This window comes from Phragmites australis, chromosome 6 (genome assembly GCF_958298935.1).
Source record: "Phragmites australis chromosome 6, lpPhrAust1.1, whole genome shotgun sequence".
NCBI classification, from domain to species: Eukaryota; Viridiplantae; Streptophyta; class Magnoliopsida; order Poales; family Poaceae; genus Phragmites; species Phragmites australis.
This window is the reverse complement of record NC_084926.1, coordinates 26,987,642-27,008,115: the sequence shown is the minus strand read 5'-3', so window position 1 is coordinate 27,008,115 and position 20,474 is coordinate 26,987,642. Positions and strand designations below refer to the sequence as shown.

At 44.3% G+C, this 20,474-nt stretch overlaps 1 protein-coding gene across 1 annotated transcript; it reads left to right on the top strand.

Moving 5' to 3' along the window:
- The first annotated feature begins 11,745 nt into the window (after nucleotides 1-11,745).
- Nucleotides 11,746-20,256, top strand: LOC133922180 (probable diaminopimelate decarboxylase, chloroplastic). The gene is made up of 8 exons (XM_062367390.1): nucleotides 11,746-12,300; nucleotides 15,071-15,245; nucleotides 15,711-15,860; nucleotides 17,703-17,864; nucleotides 18,009-18,194; nucleotides 19,473-19,595; nucleotides 19,668-19,757; nucleotides 19,964-20,256. The coding sequence occupies exons 1-8, from the start codon at nucleotides 11,807-11,809 to the stop codon at nucleotides 20,048-20,050; spliced, it is 1,467 nt and encodes a 488-aa protein (XP_062223374.1). The 5' UTR covers nucleotides 11,746-11,806; the 3' UTR covers nucleotides 20,051-20,256.
- The last annotated feature ends 218 nt before the right edge of the window (nucleotides 20,257-20,474 follow it).

Sequence of the window (20,474 nt, the reverse complement as noted above, 5' to 3'; positions counted from 1 at the left end):
GTGTAAATATGTTGCGAGTAGATTAATTCATAACTAATCTATCACACCTCTCAAATCAGTAAAAACCCACTTTTATTAGTTTACTTATACTATTTTTTTTGAAAAAATAATGGTAGACATGAAAAAATTAATTATAATACTATTTGTTAACATATTCACTTTATACTTGAGAACTTTGTAAAAATCATGTTGAGATTAAGAAAACTCTAAATGAAGTTAAACCAATTTTAAAGATCCTCTTAAGATACACCCTACACAAAAAAATATATGTTTGTATATTAAGCTTTTTCTTAACATGAATTAATAAATAAGCTGCATCCTTCAACTTTTTTTCTTTTTTTTAACTTTCTCCCTATAAAATATGATGTAAATGATATTATTTATGAAAAAAAATTCACATAACGTATTAGAATTGTCTCTAGTTTTTTAGGATTTTTTTTAATTTTTTAATTTAAATTTGAAAACCACTTGCATTATGAGTTCGGTATGGTCTGATAAACTCGATAATCACGGTTTTTGATCTGTTACTAATGATAAATTGAACCTGATCGTCATCCTCTAGTGCATTTTCTAGCTGAGGGAGCGGCTAGCATAGAATCAACGAAGCGGAGCTGGGGCACCAAATATAACATCGTACCCGCACACTGCAACGATTGACGTTGCGGAGGAAATTCTCTCAACTCAAGAGACTAAAAAAGTTGTAGTGGTGGAGGCTGAGGGAAAAACTAGACATGCCAACATGTACTTGAGTGAAAATGCTCCAACTAATAGGACATAAGTGAGATTGGAAGGATAAATTCATCTAGTTGGCAGTTAGGAGTTTTTCGGACCATTAGAGCAGTGTCAACTTGATGCACAAAGGAAAACATATTGGAGCTTTGGGATCATAGCATTCACTGCAACAAAACAAGTCATCCATGTCGGATCATCTGTGCCAGCTAGACTAGAACCAATACTGATGAAGTATCAGTGCCGGTTCATAATATACTATGCTAAGTATCAGTGCCGGTGCGTAACATCCTACGTTGTACCATTGATTAAACTGAGATGAAGTATTAGTGCCAGTTTATAATTCAAGCCGACACTGATACTGAGCATGGACCTGAAATTTTCATGAACTTTGATTTTGGTTGGAGCCTCTCAAGTCCAAAATGATTCTCTCTCCCTTATATCTTGCCTCACACCCGCAACTCCGCACTCCATAGGCCTCTCTCTCCCCTCATCGGCCTATCTCTCTCTCACTGGCCTCCGTCTCGATTCTCTAAGTCCTAGCCTCCCTCATATGTCTTCCCACCGGTTCGCGCATGCGACCAAGTGCATGCGTGGACCCATCAGTGGATCTGTGGTGGGCGCCCGACCTGAGCGAAGAAAATGGAGACCGTTCCAGTGAGGAGCCAACGCGCATGCAGGAGGTGGCGGCGGTGTCATGAAGGCATAGGAGATGAAAGGATTTGCACACGACCAAAGCGCTAGGAGATGAACACACTAAAGAAGAAGGGTCCAAGAGCTCCAGCGGCCGTAACAGCGACCGAAAATAGTAAGTATGCCTCCTTCTTTAGGTATAGGGTTTGGGATTTTAGGGGATTTGCACTTTAGGGTTTTGGATTTGGGGCAAAAATGATATTAGGGTTTCAGATTGAGGACACATCTTAGGTTTTGACTTTAGGTTCTGGAAATCCCCCAAAATTGGGTTCTAGGGTTTCAAATTTCGGGATAAATATTAGGATTTGACTTTAGTGTTCTTGAAAATTTCTCAATCCCCTCCTTCTAGTTGATGTCCGGGCCCCAATCATCCCGATACAAGCCCAAATTGTCCCCAATCCAAGCCGATAAGCACACATACATACATACATACATACATACATACATACATACATACATATATATATATATATATATATATATATAAAAGGACTAGTTCATGTTCAATTTTAGGCCAATTAGGAAATGAAAAAAGTAAATAGTCGTCATGCATACATGCCAAGTCTCAAATATTGTGTAAAGCATTTTGCACTTCTCTAGATGTCAATACATATTTGGTCATTGTTAGAAGAAAAACCTTGATTATTTCCATAGACAATAACACTGACTCAGGAAGTTGTATTACTTCTCTGCAAAGATAAGAACTACAACCTAAATTTGATTTATTGGCAAGTAACACTCCAACAGTTCATCACTAAAAGGAAATTTTCTTGTCAATTTGACGCAGCATCCCCTAATTGATTAATCAGAGAGATCGAGTTGAGGATATTGCAAACACTGAAGTTTAGTTGAGCACATGACACATTATTATTTACGCCTCTTCAGTTTTCAAACATGTATTGTAACATATATGTTGTATGTGTTCAGTTGAGACCAACACATATCTGTTGTATGTGTTCAGTTGAGACCAGCACATATCTGTTGTATGTGTTATACTGAATACATATCTGTTATATCTACTGAGTGCATGAATTCTTCCAATTGATTTGCTGATGTTATTGCTTCTGTGAGTTGATTGTAATATGGTATGATTATTGAATGCTTCCGATTGGTTTGTTCTGTGTTCGTACTCTGTGAGATGATTGTAATATTCACTACTATGAGATGATTGGAATGATGGTGGCTCTAGCTCGCTGCATAAAGTTAGTATGTTTTCGGTAGATTTTTTCTTTTTTTTTTGTTTTCTAGAAAATAGCAACATTACCGACTAAACTCACAAACCGGCACTGATAATGAGTAGCAGTGCCGGTTCGTACTTATGGACCGGCACTGCTACTCATTATCAGTGTCGGTTTATAAATAGTTATTGATAGTCCATAACTATCAGTGTCGAGTAATCTGTGTCAGTTCAAAAACAGGCACTGATAGCATTTTTGAGCCAGCACTGATGACCATTTATGTAGTAGTGATTTCTAGTAGAGTCCTGACAAAATGATCGCTTCAAACTTGTAGACATATACCTAGAGCAGGAGAGATCTAAGAGTTGCTTCAATGGCAACAGCGTCACCAAAGGAGGGTCACCTGGTGAAAATATGTACAAGGAGGGGCGCGGCCGCCCATGGGGCGTATCTAGGCATAAGAAGATGTACATTTGTGGTGATGGGTCCAAAATAGGACAAGCTATTAAATGAATAAAAGGCAATGAAGGAGAAGTCTTCTTTGTGCACTCCTATTGTTGCAAATGCAGTTTGAGAATGTTCTTCCTTGTATTAATGTTTTACACAGAGGGAGGGGTACATACTTTTTTTTGCCTAATATATATTTTCCATTAATACCTTTTGATGCCATTATCTCAGAAAAGCTTATTAGTGACAGGTGATAACCCTCATTAGTGACGGTTGCCATACCCGCCACTCCGAACATGTCGCTAATGTGAACTCATCAGTGATGGATCTAATGTGGACTCATCAGTGACGGGTTGGGTCCAGATCTATCATTGATCTGTGTTTAAAAAACAAAAAAAAAACTAGCTGGATTTGTAGTCATTACAAAAAGTTTCTAATTGGCAACCCAAAGAATAAAGACTTTAAATTTCAGATAAATGTCAGTCTTGAAACAGTTCCATTCACCTTCTAACCTGCCAAAAAAATATTCCTCCTCCTTTAGTTCTAGAAGGGGCTCTAAGAACCATATATGAAAATTTCATCCCAAACAAGGCCAGAACAACCCTAGCGAGAGAGAAGGGGCAAAGATACATTTGAAAATCAGAAACCACAAGGTAGAAGATAGAAGACATACGGATCCCCATGCTCCCCACTGAAGAGGGCAGTGTGGCAGAGTTCCCCATGAGCGTGGTGGCCTCACCGAACAGGATCAATTTCGGTCCGATGTACCCCGGTGTGCCCTCGTCCCCTACCACCGGTACAAAGTAATATGATGAATGATTCTTATCTCACAAATTATGCAATACTAAATCTTGACAAAAAAAAATTAACTCAACACAACATCTCAAAAGAAAAAAACATGCAACACTAGTGTGAGTAGAGCTACAAAGATTCAATTGCGCCTCACTCGGAGTTTCAATAGATCTTGCCCTTGTTGCTGCTCCAGCCTGCCACATAGGCACATACATTTGTACACGCCCCCGTCTATAGAAAATGTCATGCCCAGTTTTTCAAAAGAATAACCAGGTGCATTCCATATATATGCCAGGATTAGTTTCATTATACATGCGGTGACATATCAGTGATATACAGTTCTATATCGAACAAAAATAACTTTATTGAAATGATTACTAGAGTTTTTAAATAACAGTGAAAGAACAAGAGGAAACTCCAATGAAAGCTTCAGGGCACACCATAGGCAATCGACTGGGGGCAACGCTACCTAGGAGACTCCGTTTTCATTGTAGTCTTCAACTTTCTTGATCTCCATATAGTCTTCTCTAACTGAGCAGCATTTAATATTAGAAACAGCAAGTGTGAGTACATAATGTACTCCACAAGTGTAGGAATATATGACATGAGGGCTTAAGTCAAGAAAATGTTAGATACTAGTTTACTGCACTAAGCAACCTTAACTTATAACTCCAAGAAACAGATACAACTTAAACAAGAAGAAAAACTCATCAAATTCCATCCAACTACCAAACTCACTAAATATTCTATATCCGGCTACCAAATTCACCAGGTAATCCCATTATTAGGCTACCCGACTGTTGGAGCAAGAGTTCGTCTTGCCTCAGCAAGTACAGTGAGAGTTTTTTCTAAGCAGGAGACTCAAGCTTGGAGATGAAACTTAAGAGCAAGGAATACCACAAATGTATTGCTGGTAGAAACAATGGATTGATCTGGGGGGAGTATCACAGCGTGACTTGGACCTTAACTGTTGCCCCCTCGGCCCTTAACTGCTGCCCGGCTCCGGAGGTACTCTGTATGGAGTCTGGTGACGGCGTGTCGGAGGCGAAGCTGAGGGCTAGGCGGGGGAAGTGGTCCGCGACCCCCTCGGCCCTTAGGCACTGCCCGGCTCCGTAGGTACTCCGTCTGGAGCCTGGCGACGGTGTGTTGGAGGCGAAGCTGAGGGCCAGGAGGGGGACGTGGTCTGTGACACCCTCAGCCCTTAGTTGCTACCCGACTTTGGAGGAATTCCGTCCGGAGCCTGGCGACGGCGTGTCGGAGATGAAGTTGAGGGCCAGGCGGGGGACGTGGTCCGCGACTCCCTCGGCCCTTAGCCGCTGCCCAACTCCGGAGGTACTCTGTCCGGAGCCTGGCGACGGCGTGTTGGAGGCAAAGCCGAGGCCCAGGCAGGGGATGTGGTCCGCGACCCCCTCGGCCCTTAGCCATTGCCTGGCTCTGGAGGTACTTCGTCTAGAGCCTGGCGATGGCGTGTCGGAGGCGAATCCGAGTGCCAGGCGGGGGAGGTGGTTCGTGACCCCCTCAGCCCTTAGCCACTACTCAGCTCCGGAGGTACTCCGTCCAGAGCCTGGCGACGTCATGTGGGAGGTGAAGCTGAGGGCCAAGAGGGAGAGGTCATCCGCAGCCCCCTCGGCCCTTAGTCGCTGCCTGGCTCTGGAGGTACTCTGTCCGGAGCTTGGCGACAGCGTGTTGGAGGCGAAGCCGAGGGCTAGGCAGGGGAAATGGTTTGCAACTCCCTCGGCCCTTAGCCACTATCCAGCTGCGGAGGTACTCCGTCTGGAGCTTGGCGACAGCGTGTCAGAGACAAAGCCGAGGGCCAGGCGGGGGAAGTGGTTCGCGACCCCCTCGGCCCTTAGCCGCTGCCCGGCTCCGGAGGTACTCCGTCCGGAGCCTGGCGACGGTGTGTCGGAGGCGAAGCTGAGGGCTAGGCGGGAGAGGTGGTCCGCGACCCCCTCGGCCCTTAGCCGCTACCCCGCTCTGGAGGTACTCCGTTCGGAGCTTGGTGACGGCTTGTCGGAGGTGAAGTCAAGGGCCAGGCGGGGGATGTGGTCCGCTACCCCCTCGACCCTTAGCCGCTGCCTGGCTTCGGAGGTACTCCGTCCGGAGCCTGGCGATAGAGTGTCAGAGGTGAAGCCTAGGGCCAGGCAGGAGAGGTGGTCAGCGACCCCCTCGACCCTTAGCCGCTACAATGAATTTGCGGCCTCGGCAATGGATAGTCGAGGGTTCCACTATATTTCCCGTGCCATGTAGCATGGGCTTTTATTAAATGTTAGTATAATTTTCACAAAATGACATATGAAATGTGTCTTTAAAGGAGATGGTAGGGTAATATTTTTACCTTTTACCATACATGTTTGAGTCATGCGGGTCATACCTTTAATCTGTTTGTTGTGCCTTTTGGAGGCTAGCGGGTTTTGTACCCCTTCGGCACGGAGGCATTTGCCTTCAAGATGCCGGAGTACTCTTCCCGTTAGGTCCTTTCAGAATCTTTCCGCCCGGCGGAGTTTTCGAAAAACATCCCTATTTGCGAGGGTTTTTGGAAGTCTCTCTGTTTTGGCAGAGGTTTGGTAAACTCTCCGTTGTGTGGAGGTTTGGTAAAGCTCTCAGTTTTTTCTGGAGGTTTTGTAGAACCCTCTGTTATGCGGAGGTTTGGTAAAGCTCTCCATTTTTACCGGAGGTTTTGTAAAACTCTCCATTGTGCGGAGGTTTTTGGAAGTCTCTCCATTTTGGCAGAGGTTTGGTAAAAATCTTCGTTGTGCAGAGGTTTGGTAAAGCTCTCTGTTTTTGCCTGAGATTTTGTAAGGTTCTTCGTTCTTGTCAGAGGTTTTGCAAGGTTCTCCGTTTTGCCGGTGGTTTTGTAAGACTCTCTGTTTTTGTCGGAGGTTTTGTAAGGTTCTCTATTTTTGTCGAAGGTTTTTGTAAGACTCTCTGTTTTTGCCGGAGGTTTTATAAGACTTTTCGTTTTTGCCGTAGGTTTTGTAAGACTCTCCATTTTTGTCGGAGGTTTTTGTAAGACCCTTCGTTTTTGTTGGAGGTTTTTGTAAGACTCTCCGTTTTTGCCGGAGGTTTTGTAAGACTCTCTGTTTTTGCTGGAGGTTTTGTCAGACTCTCTGTTTTTGTCAGAGGTTTTGTAAGGCTCTTCGTTTTTGTTGAATGTTTTTGTAAGACTCTCCGTTTATACCGGAGGTTTGGTAAGACTCCTTGGCATGTATTTATGCCGAAGGCCCTCCACACTATGGAGCTATGCAACACCTTCCAGGAAACCTAGGTAGTCTTGCCTTCTAGGTGACCTATGCATGCTACGCTCATGGTGTGTAGGCTTGTCTTGCTCCCGAGGAAATGCCCGGGGTGCACCGCAACATTGTCCACCAAGGATGTGCCCTGGCGCGTGGCATTTATATGACTAAAGCTACGCAATACCTTCCAGGAAACCAAGGCTTGATGCCTTAACGGTGACACTATCGAGACTACACAATACCTTCCAGAAAACCTAGGTAGTCTTGCTTTCTAGGTGACCTAGGCATGCCACGCCCGTGGTGTGTGGGCTCCACTACCTACCAGGGCAAAGCCTACCATCCGGGAAACCTTTTCAGGTGACCTTGGGTTCAGGTGACCTAGTGCGTGGCCTTGTCACGCCTCCAAAGAAATCCCTCGGGGGCGCCGCAACTACATTACCAAGGAAGTCCCTTGATAACTAGCATCTACACACTATCGAAGCTACACAATACCTTCCAGGAAACCTAGCCAGTCTTGCCTTCTAGGTGACCTAGGTATGCTACACCCGTGGTGTGTAGGCATGTCATGCAACGAGGATTCCTTGCGACAGCATTCCTCAGAGCACAGCATGTCCGCCACCGAGGACATCCCCTGGGGCATGGCATCAACACCCGAGGCTATGCAATGCCTTCCAAGGCACCCTGGGCATAACCTTCCTTCCAGATGACCTAGGCATAAGCGGCGTCCGTGGTGTGTGGGCCTCACTGTCTACCGAGACTACGCAATGCCTTCCAGGTGACCTAGGCATGCTACGTCTGCGGTACGTGGGTTTGTCACGCCACCCGAAGATGTCCCACGGGTGGCGCCGCAACACGGCCTATCAAGGAAATCCCTTGATACATGGCAACTATACTTCTGAGGCCGCACAATGCCTTCCAGGAAACCTGGGCAAACCCGCTCCCAGGCGACCTAGGCACGATGCGTCTGCGGGAATGTAGGGATTTTGCATGGTTATACTAGCTAAGTTTTGCAGTCTACTGTTGGTAATAAGAAGCTGATTGTAGTATAAAACATAGCTAGATTATATAACTATGCATGCTAAATGAGGATGTAATTTAAGTTCTACTGCTTCTACCTAGTGGCTATCTATTGCAAAAGACTTCTAGCAATAAGGTTGGAGGCCTCCAACATACTCTAACCTTGCTATAGATAGATCACTAGGTAAACTATCGATAGTTAATAGTGGGTGTTCCTTTGTAGGAATAAGGCCTCTATTGTGAGGCTTGGAGGCCTCGAAGCCTGTGGCTAGGCTGGGAGAGGTGGTGCTTGACCCCCTCAGCCCTTTGCCATTGCCCAGTTCCAGAGGTAATCCATCCAGAGCCTAGCGGTGGCATATTAGAGGCGTAGCCGAAGGCTAGTCAGGAGAGGCAGTCCTCGACCGCCTCGACCCTTAGCCGTTGACTGGTTCTGGAGGTAATCCGTCCGGAGCCTGGCGACGGCATGTCCCTGACTCAGTTCTCATCGCTGGGATATAGTATCGTTGGTAGTAGGGTTGGTAGTGACGGTGCAGGGTTGAGGGGCCGGGGATTTGCCCGAAGAGTTTGCCCCAGGCCTCTGAAACCTGCGTCGTCCTTCGCCGGCTCCTTCTATGGACAGGTATCCTGCTTACCTTCCGTGGTATTCCTCCCAGAAGGTCATGAGGGTGTGGCATTTGTTGGTGTTGTGGTTGCGCCCTGGTCCGTGCAGGATGCACCCGTGTGCCTCCGGGGGCACCGGAGCTTGGAGTTGTCGTTGGGGTCGCTGCTGAAGGCGGTGTGTCTCGAAGCCTGTGGTTTTCCCAAGGTCTCCTTCCCCTTTTGGGAGACCGTCGAAGCTGTCCGATGAACCGGCTTTTGGAGTCAAAGTGGTTCTGACTATGCCCCCCGAACGAGGTGGGCTTGGGGTTCCCTACATGCGGTTGGTGTTGCGAGGCAGGCGTCGAAGGTGCTAGCGGGGTCTGCGCACCCCGGAGCCCTGCGTCTCCTTGGAACCCTCTTTCACCTGAGGGGCCCAAGGAGGACGCTGGGTGGACAGACTTTCCAAAGATGTTGGCTCGCCCGGGGTATCCTAGTTGTTGTCAAAAGGAATACTTTGGGATCAAGCCCAGGCGGGAACACTCCTGGGTTCGACTACCCAGAACCACTGGAAGGCGCCCTGCTTGGCTGTGGCTTCGGCCGCATCCCCTCCTGAGGCGGCGAGGTCTTCGTTGTGCAGAGGCTGGAAGGCCTCCGTGTCGTCTGGAATTCCTATACTGACCCAAGGTTCTGGTTTGGCCAAAGTCGGAGCAACGCCGTCCCACATAACAGCGGGGCTAAAGCATGGATACGTTGTGCATGGCTGAGACAGCCATGCATATGGTTGCATGCTTGCAACGGTGGATATAACGGTTTTGGCTAGCACTTTGGTGGTTTTTCTAGTGGATTCTTACCTCTCTTAGCACTTCTGTGTTCAGATCCCCACGGACGGCGCATTGTTGGAGCAAGAGTTCGTCTTGCCTCAGCAAGTATGGCAAGAGTTTTTTCTAAGGAGAAGACTCAAGCATGGAGACGAAGTTTAAGAGGAAGGAACACCACGAATGTATTGATGGTAGAAAAAATAGATCAATCTGGGGGGAGTATCACAATGTGACTCGGTGTTTTTTCACCTCTGCATCTTTCTGCCGTCTCGCCCACTCTAGCCCAGGCGACCGTGGCCCCTATTTATAGAGCCATGCGTAGCTTGGCGTACAAGTTATCACAATGTATAAATATCTGGGATCTAACCGAATTACTGGGTCTTATCCCGGATAACTACTTTCTACCCTACTTGGGAGATAAATATCCAGTGTAATAACTATCGTGGTGCCTGCCCCCTGAAGGGGGTGAGTCGGTCACCGATTGCGGCTTGATGTCATACTATCAGGGGTGTCAGGGCGACCTTAAATGCACTGGGGTATCAGGATAGCACCACTTGCACCCGCATTGATCGCCCGTCACTTCACATCGGGTTGGTGGCAGGGGGAGACGTTTTTCCCTCTAATATTGTCTTCGGAGGCCTGCTGTATCTTAGGCTTCGAAAAGCCGCCCGGGAGCCAGTGGGGTGGCCCGAAGGGGTCCACAACTTCCGGGGGTCAGGCCTGCTCGGCACACCACACTGTGGCGACACAGGATGACGTTGTCCAGTGCCACGACCTCGACACAATATAGTAAGCGTGCAGGCCCGACGAGATTCGGACAGAAGCGAATTCCATCGCCGAGGACACCCATGTTGAGGCCATCTAGGCCATCACCGACCAAAGGGACGCCACAACTATTGAGATGCTCATGCCAATGGGCGCTGATGGAACCTACAGAATGAGCAGTGCGCTTGTGGTGACTAGACGATAGGAGCGGGCAAGATTTGGGAGGACATGGCATGATCTGAGGACAAAGCACACGAGGCTAGCCTTTCGGAGGAAAGATTTCGGGGTGGAAGTGGTGCCCTAAGACACATTAGTGACGGGTCTCTTTGTAACCCGTCACTAATGACTAAGACATTAGTGACGAGTTATGTCTAGACCCGTCACAGTCATTAGGGACGGCTTGTCAAGTGACCCACCACTATTGCTATTGGTGATAAGTGATTTTCTTATCCATCACTAATAATATGTTATTAGTGATGGATGTGAGATGGGTCTTAGCGTAGGGCCACATTAGTGATATAACCTCACAGGATCTATCACTAATATTACTGAGTAGCCGTTACTAATGATATATCTTATTTATCAGTTTCTTACGTAGTATGGCTCTATGCTAGGATATCTAGTTGCTTAAAACGCTTCGCATTATGAAGACCAAACGACCAATGCTATGTCGAACTACTCCGTCCAGACTCCACTTGACATCCAGCCACAAGCTGAGTCCGTTTGTGGCATGTTTGGTTTGTGCTCCAAACTAGCCAAGCCAATATTATGGCAATACCAAAATATAGGCAATATTGAGTTGGGGCCAAACAAAATATCATCTGATTTGTGACTAAGATAAAGTTTTGACCAACGTTTGGACAATCAAGTGTTTCTCAAATTTGTGTAATTAAATTAACACTTGTTGATATGTTTCCAGTGCTGTCCCACCTCCTGTCGATTGAATATGAGTAACATTGTTTTTGTTTTACATATATTTGAAATGCTCGTGTGTCATGTGTTTGTGATATTCGTATATGACTTTCATGCCTTGAACTACATGTTTAAATTCGGAATTACGCCAATAGAAATGTTGCTGAAACACACTTTGGAACAACATGTTCCTTCTTGTATTAATGTTTTACACAGAGGGTGGGGCACACTTTTTCTTGCCCCAATATATATTTTCCATTAATACCTTTTGATGTGTACGTGTTAGGATATCTAGTTACTTAAAAATGCTTCGTATTATGAAGACCAAACGGCCAGTGCTATGTTGAACTGCTTCGAGACTCTTGACTTGACATCTAGCCACAAGTCAAGTCCATTTGGAGCATGTTTGGTTTGTGCTCCATATTAGCAATATTGAGTTCGGACAAAAAAAAAAACCATCTGATTATGACCAAGATAAAGTTTTGACCAGCCGCTTGGGCAGCCAAATTTGTGTAAAATTGTGGCCAATCACTCGCTTTACTGCGTGGGGTCAAGATCGAGTGACTGACTAGTAAAACCCTACTAAACGAGCTGACCGCCGTCAAACCAGTCCAGGCCACTGTTCGCTTCTCAAACCCTAGCAATGGCGGCGGCGAACCTGCTCTCGCGCTCCCTTCTCCCCCCCCTAAACCCTAGTCCCTCCGCCCACCCCAATCGCGGTAGCCCCGCCGCCTTATCCTTCCCTCGCCGCCACGGCCGCCTGATCTCCCTCCGCGCCTCCATCTCCACGGCCTCCCCGTCCCCGCCGCCGCAGCCGGGAGCAGCGATGGGGGCGCCGAAGCACTGCTTCCGGCGCGGCGCTGATGGGCACCTATACTGCGAGAGGGTGCGGGTGGAGGACGCCATGGAGGCGGCGGAGCGTAGCCCCTTCTACCTCTATAGCAAGCAGCAGGTCGTCCGCAATTTCGCCTCTTACCGCGACGCCCTCCAGGGGCTTCGGTCCGTCGTGGGATACGCCGTCAAGGCCAACAACAACCTACCCGTGCTGCGGCTCCTGCGCGAGCTAGGATGCGGCGCGGTCCTCGTCAGCGGCAACGAGCTCCGCCTCGCCCTCCATGCAGGATTCGACCCCACCAGGTGCGTTATCGTTTCTAAATTTTACTTTCCTGGGACGGATTAGGTCATTAGGCTAAAGTGCCTTCATTTGCTGGTGGAGGAATGGCTCTCAGATGTCGTTCCTTGTTTGAATTTTTGGATGAATTAGAATTAGAATTTTGGTTGGTTCAGGGGGTTCCTAGGTTCCGTTCAGGACGTTTTAGAGCTGAAAAAAAGGAAGTGATGGGAAATGTGGATGCAAGTTGAATTTGATGTGGTTTCAGGCTAACACATTTGAGTAATAGTGATATTATTGTGTAGGGTTAGTACTGGCCTCGTTGTTTCCTTGCTGATCTTGTCTGTGTGAAGATGGTTTGCTGCTTGGGGTTTTGTTTGCAACCATTGAATAGAGTGAAGCAGTGGAGATATGGCTGCTACATGCACGATCTGTGGTCTGCTTGGTGTATTGAGCCTAAAATGTATGAAAGTGGTGCTTTTGAACCAATTAAGACAATCATTAAGCAAATTTGTCACAGCCTCATATCATGCATTCTTATTACTGCAACTAGGCTACCATTAATCCTATCAATTTGATACATAACTTCTACATGGATAGACCCCTCTCGACTTTTCCCTTGTTTGTATGGTACTCTTCCAAATTAAGTTGGACTGAGCAAGTAGGCTTACAATTTATGCTTATTTTGAATGATTTTTATCTCCATGTCGAGGTTCGGATTTGAAGAGAACACACATTTTTGTGAAAAAAAATCAAGAAGATAGTGATAAGTTGATATCTGTTTATTATAAAAATGATATATATCTGTAGCATTTTTTTAATATAGAATAATGTTCTATCAAAGATTTATGCATGTGCTAACAGTTCCTAGTGTGTATCCAAGGTGTCCAAGTTGGACATTTGATTTTGTTGTTCAATATATTGCTTGAAGTGATAATATCATTTGTAGACAATTGAAGGAAATTTAATTGTCTTTAAAACCTAACAGCATTCTCATACGTGTTAACCACATAGCCCATAATCTAAGTCCTGGCATATAGATAAAGCCATAAGTTCCAAGACTTAAATCCTTCTGCTTCTCTCCCTCTCTCTATCTATCTACTGTGCTCAGTTAGGAACCTCCGCTTCTCTCGAAAACCATGACTCACTTAACCCACTACTTGGCAGATGCCCAGGGAATGCTTGGTATGCCCAATTCAGCTTGACGCTTGCCTATGTAGGCAAGGCATCCCATGCAACCGTACTGTGTACCTAACCGCCTTGAGAACGCTGTACAGCCATGGCGACTGTGGGCATTATCTTGCACTCAGAATTTTGTCAGGATAGCATATAAACCATTGGATCAACCTTAGCGGGTGAAGCGCACAGAAACCGAGTTAGTTTGTGTGCTTGTCCATTGTTTACCCTGAAGGTGTAATAAAATTCAACATTTTTGAACAGTGCATCACACTAGATAAATATGTAACATCACATTTCTAATATGTGCCTTTTGTGGAGCATATCACTTTTTATTTGAAAGTTTAGAATTAAGACTTAGGTACCTACATTTGTAATGGATGTGTGGAACAACAAATTGGTTTAGTTTGGTGGATTATTTTTCATAGCTATTAGTTTCCACACTGTTTAGCACTTTTGGTTTACAATGAACTACATAAAGAGCTAGTGTGTTTTATTTGCACAACAATAGAGTCTCTAATTCATCTATTTAGATCTTAGAGTAGATCTAAGACAATAAGAACAGTATGAGCTGATTTTTCTTAAGTCTTGACATTTTTACTTTGTAGCCAAGGTTACCAACTCATTGCAAATTTATCTATTTGACCAAGTTTTTACAATTTATGTTAATGACCATATTTTTTCACAATAGCATGATAGTTTATAGACCAATTCTGAACAGGGATAGCAAAACCACTTGCCAATATTTTCGTTGCTTGACATTTTCAGGCAGAAAATTATGATGCAAACTAGGTATATATCAAGTGTTGGGGCAACAGGAATTGTCCTGAACAGAATGGGCCTTGGGGCTTCACCTGAAGGTGATCCCCAAGGCTAAGGTTGGCAAAGAGGGAGGGAGGGAGCTCATCCCCCCCTTGGGGTCATATATATTGGAGTGAGGGAAGGGGCAAATCCCCCTGTTGCCTTTGGTGGGATATACACAACACATATGCCATTGGTGCATTATTGTGCCTTTCCTCATATGGGCCTATTCCTAAGTTGCTGGGTCATTCCCCCAACACCAAGCATGCTATTTTTTTTTTAACATTCAATTGACCTAAAGAGCTTGTTGTAGAATCCACTTTACAAGGGGATTGCTGGGTACTAGCCTTTGTATTTTCTATATTTTGGGTTGTGACAATCAGTGATGAGATCCTAGCCTCAATTATAGATTAGACAGTTCTTGATACCTGAGTGCTTTTAGTTTCGTCATTATCGGAAACTGTCTACATGTGAATGTTCAACAACACCAGTCCATCAAGTTACTCTTGTTTTTGCTCGACAAATATAATTTCTTTTGATCTTCTGTCGATATCAATATTCAATCTTCAATAAATGCTGGTTTGCTTGTCATGGAAAAAGGCATATATATTTATCATTTGAAGTTATGGATTGTTTGTGCAGATCTGTCCTGGAATGGACTGATAGTATTGTTTGATCTGGTCAAGAAATTTCTCTTCACATGCTATATAGATTTTGTTAACCCTTTAGCTGTAATAAAATACTTCATTGTTCTTCAGTTGTTGACAATCTATTCTGAAGACAAGGTAACTGTGTTTGGTTGTGTATTTTGAAAATCAGGTGTATATTTAATGGAAATGGGAAGACGTTGGATGATCTCCTTTTAGCTGCTAAGAGTGGAGTATTTGTAAATGTAGACAGTGAATTTGATTTGGGTAACATTGTCGAAGCTGCAAGGTGTGCTGGAAAGAAAGTGCCTGTTTTGCTTAGAATAAATCCTGATGTGGATCCGCAGGTACAGTTACCACTCTGTCTCTCCCAAAAACATACATGCATGGTGTATACACATAATGAGCCATATGGTAATATCGGTAGCTTATTGCTTTGTTTGATGTGGCCAAGCAGATTATTAGTTTATTTTTCTTGCCCTTTGCAAATCCCCTTTGTCTTGATTCTTAGTAGGATACACTTGTCGATTTAGTTGTACATGGTAGAAATAAACTCTTGGCATTTAGTTTTGTTTATTACTTGAATGCCTTGTGGACAACACTCCCTGCTATCTTTAAGTTCCTATCTGCCATATTCTATTATCGAACTAAATGCAACTGCATCGTGTGTCTGTTTTCCTGTCTAAGCACATCAGTAAAATACTAAAATGTTAGAAGAGTTATAAAGTTCTATGCTTACACAAGATATCTTCATATGTCCAGAACAGTTTTCAGATCATAGTGTTTTACAAATTTTCTGTTTATGTCAACAGGTTCATCCCTATGTTGCCACTGGAAATAAAACTTCCAAATTTGGGATTCGCAATGAGAAATTGCAATGGTTTTTGGACTCTATCAAGTCATACTCAAATGATATCAAACTGGTTGGTGTTCATTGTCATCTGGGATCTACCATTACAAAGGTAATGCCTTATTCTCTTTGATAATTTTTGTTTTTAACATAATGAGAAATGTAATGTCTGGTATTTGTTGTGCTGAGCTTGCTTGCACCGGTTAGTTGTATTTCTTTCTGCCGCAACAGCATATTCTGTCAGTCAGTCACTTTGTTGCACACAATTAAGTTTTTGTTGTCCCAACGAGATAACATTCATGTTGCATTCCCAACCAGATAACATGCATGTTGCCCACAATGGTCCTAATCAGGATACTCTATGATTCACTAGTTTTGAAGTGAAGACTAATATTATCCTGTGACCAATATCATCTAGGGCATGGCTGTGGCAGTGTTATCAGTCACGACCATGATGTCTATCTTGTCTGTGGCCTGGGTCACTTGTTGGAACATGGGTTCTATTATATACTTTTTAGTATGTATTGTTAGATATATATTGATCTGTGTAATATCAGACTATAAGGGGTTCTTTGCATATTGTACCTGTACATGCGTATATATATTGGCCTAGGACTTTTAGGGAATACAATTTGCTATTCCTAACATGGTATACAGCGCTAGAATTAGGGTTAGGTTTCCTCGTCTAGCCGCCGTTCCTGCGTGTTGCAACTTCCACGCCGGTTGCTCCCCTCCCACATCTACCTGATCGGATCCATCTGCCGTTCTGCCAATCTCCTCTTTGTTGGCATGTTGCTCGTTGCTCGTCGGGATTGGATTGCACGTTGCTCGTCGCTCGCTCGCTGGTATTCGGTCGTTGCTGTTTGCTCCGCCGCCCTCTGCCCCACCCGCCGCCTTGCTCACCGGCTTCGATCCTGCCAGGCCGCCTCCTAGTGCTCGCCGCTGGCCTCTGCTTCCGCACTGCCGCTGGGGCCCGAGTCGTCGGGGCCCACATGTAAAAAAAAACTTTCATACCTGGAAATGTAATTTTAATTCTTCAAAACTGTATAATTACAATTGCATTTAAGGTATCACAAAACAATCAGTAGTTTCTAATCTTTACTTTGTTATTCTTCTCCTTGCTCCCTCTCACGTAGTCACGGTTTACAACCCCAACTCTATCTCCCCACAATGGCACGGCTCGGCTCAATTCACCACTGATGGCTGCAATCTGCACCTCGTCTCCATTCCTGGTGGCAGCAACAGTGACCATGTGAAGCCTCCCCATGCTAGGCCTGCTGTATCACGTGTGCCTTGCTCTCTCATCAAACTGCCGATCTGGTTCAGATCTGATAACAATGGGTTATAGGGGTTGCTATTGTGTTATTATGATGTCTGCCTTTCAAGAATGTGGTGCTCCACAGCTCCATATAATAGTACTTACCATGTACATTATTTTCATTGTGAGCCAAGCTGGGATTTACTGCATGGGTGTGGAGATTTGCTGCAGTAGTATGAGATGAGCTTGTGTTTTTCAGTAAGTTATAGACACCTATGTAAAGGCTACAGTTCTTTTGAAATTTAGATGCATATTTTGCTGAATCATGAGTTCCGTCCTGCGATTTACTGTAGCTTCACATATGGTTATGTGGTAAACATCATTCATTTGCATAATCATTGTAGCAAATGCATCGATTTCTATCTTACTTGAAGTTTCATAAATGTAGCGCTAGCGAAGTGGTCTGATGCTGACCAAGTGACCATGGGTATGTTTTTTGCCTTTTTGGCAGACAATATAAATGCACGCTAAGTCTTGAAAACTGAACTTGCACGTAGTTCGTGCTGGGTAACCTTTTGAGTTTCCTGCCAGGTAGGGTATTGATGGCCCCAAAACATTTTGCTCTTCTGTGCTGACTTGGCTGTTTCTGTGCAGAATTCTTCTTTCTTACATGGTATCTGAGGTCTATTTGTTTAGGTTGATATATTCAGGGATGCTGCTGTTCTTATGGTGAATTATGTTGATGAAATTAGAGCACAAGGTTTTGAGCTGGAGTACCTGAATATTGGAGGTGGTTTGGGGATAGATTACCACCACACGGATGCAGTCTTGCCTACACCTATGGATCTCATCAACACTGTAAGCTCAGTATCTGTATCATGTTTCTGATTAATATTTTTGCAGACAAACAAATGTTTCTTTTAGAAGAGCAGTTTTTTTTTTGTTATGAAAAGTTTGCTTATGCAGTGTTGCTTATATGAAATTTCATTTATTTTGTTTTAGGTGCGAGAACTAGTTCTCTCTCGAGATCTTACTCTTATCATTGAACCGGGAAGATCCTTGATTGCTAATACTTGCTGCTTTGTCAATAAAGTCACTGGTGTTAAATCTAATGGTACAAAGAATTTTATTGTTGTTGATGGCAGCATGGCAGAACTAATCAGACCTAGTCTATATGGAGCATATCAGGTTTGTTTGGACTCGAGTTATCACTGTTGATGAATGTACTGTTTCTGTGTTCTTGAGGAAGCTTCCTTCCCAACTCTAGAACCAAGATGATTGCAAATAGCGGCTTTTGCTGTATATTTGGTATAGTAACCCCAGTGACATAGTGCAAGTCTTTTAAAAACGCAAACTACTCTATAAATACATTTAATTAATCTGGAAACTCTAGCTGTTAGTGTTTACAACCATATATGATTAAATTTTACATTTTTGTTTGTTTCTAACTTTCTATTGATATATAGTACTGGTGAAAGTTGTGAAAATTTGAATACAAACCTATGTTAGCACGGCGTTTGTCTGGGTGTTTCTTAGTTGCCGCCTAGGTGTCCAGGTGGCTGGGACCAGACGCTAGGGTCCATCTTTCTGCTTGGCTATAGTTAGGCAGATGCCTCGGCAAGTTTGGTGTTGCCCATGGGAGTTTGGTTGTTGACTAGAGGCCTTTAGGCATGCGACTGGAGGGAAGAGAAGGACAGCCTTGAGAGATATCTTGGTGTGGAGTTGAACCCTAGCACTGCAACCCCTTGTCTTCTGACCTCAAGCCGGATTTTGTTGCTGCTGCCACCCTTGGAAGCAGCTGTGCCCCTCTGCGCCCAGATTTTGCAATTGCCCACCACCCTTTGAAAAGAAGCCCACCCCTATGCAGCTGGATTTCCATTGTCCTCAATATACCTCGAATGGCAAGAAAATTTGGAAATAGCAATATAATAGCATTACAGATTAAGACCAAATCATCTACTCCAGATAACAACTAACATTAGTATATTGTCAACCATTCTACCAAGCAGTGAGCACACCACTTAAATACTGAATCTTCTGCACAGTGCCTTCTACCAAGTACTCAGCACTTCTGTATATTACTATTACCATGCTACACAGAACACAGCAAATCACTCCTGGACTTTTAGTTTGAGCATATTACTAGCACACTTGTAGCCCACAGGAAAGAGTGAAGAGAAGAGGAGCAGAGCAGAACAGACTAGGCGTCCTGATGCCCAGAGCTCTCTGCAACTTAATGTAGTGCTGTGATAACCTTCCTACACACATACCATTATGACATCTATTTGTCAATGATGGGGATACTAAACTATGCATATATTGTTGGTCTTGGAGCTTCTCTTTTTCATTCGAGTACATAGAATCACGTCAATCACTGTGTTCATAAGTAAAAACGACTTGTGCATAAGTTATTTCAGCCCTTATACCATCATGTTACTTACTCGTGAACTGTTACTCTTGGCACAGCATATCGAACTGGTTTCTCCCCCCTCTCCTGATGCGGAAGTAGCGACCTTTGATATTGTCGGACCAGTTTGTGAGTCTGCAGATTTCCTTGGAAAAGATAGGGAGCTTCCAACACCTGACAAGGTCTTCCAGTGCCTATATTTTTGCTGACAATTCAAGTTTTACTTTGCTCTTTCCTGACATCTTGTCTTGTAGGGAGCTGGTTTGGTTGTTCATGACGCAGGTGCCTACTGCATGAGCATGGCTTCAACATACAATTTGAAGTTGAGACCACCAGAGTACTGGGTACAAACTATAACCTATATTCTTTTATTCCGTGATTATTGCTCAAAATGATACTATGCAACTGTCTGGCTATCTTCTTGTCTCAGAATCATTCTGGGATGTTCATTCGAACCCATTTTCAGTTCTTGAGCTCATTATGTCTCTGTATGTTCCCTCCTTTTTCTTTGTTAATTTTAGCCAAATAAGATGGATTATTTGACTTGCAGGTAGAAGAGGATGGTTCAATCGTTAAAATCAGGCATGAGGAGAAATTGGACGACTACATGAGGTTCTTTGATGGTCTTCCTGCTTAGACATTTATCTGCGATTGTGATGAGCGGCTTTTTGTTGGATAGCTAAAGTTTCTCTGCCATTATCATTCGTTTTCTTTTGTGGCCGTAGTAGAATTTGTGTCTTTATAAGGCAGTTTGGTCTATATTTCAGTATCATTCTGGATTGCCCTTTTATGTGCTGTTAGTAAGATTGTTAGCTCGGCGAATAAAATTGTTGGCTTAGTGAATTGAGTTTGCCATGCACATGTCAATCCATCAGTCAAGCGTGCAGAACGCGTGTTAGGTCAGCAACGATGAATCTTCGACTTTTCTTAATCCAGTTTGTGCCAGTTTAAGATCAGGCTGAAATGGGGCTTGGCATGGTTACCTGGGATGGACGGGTACTTTTTGTGTAGAAGCTTACTTCACCTGACTCTCCGTCTCGCTTCTCGAAAAGCACGATCCT

Bases quoted from the DNA above. Each gene is read 5' to 3' on its own strand.
- LOC133922180 (XM_062367390.1), top strand. From the start codon at position 11,807: ATGGCGGCGGCGAACCTGCTCTCGCGCTCCCTTCTCCCCCCCCTAAAC. The intron at 12,301-15,070 runs GTGCGTTATCGT...TTTGAAAATCAG, and splicing joins GCAGGATTCGACCCCACCAG to GTGTATATTTAATGGAAATG. The intron at 19,596-19,667 runs GTCTTCCAGTGC...CTTGTCTTGTAG, and splicing joins AGCTTCCAACACCTGACAAG to GGAGCTGGTTTGGTTGTTCA.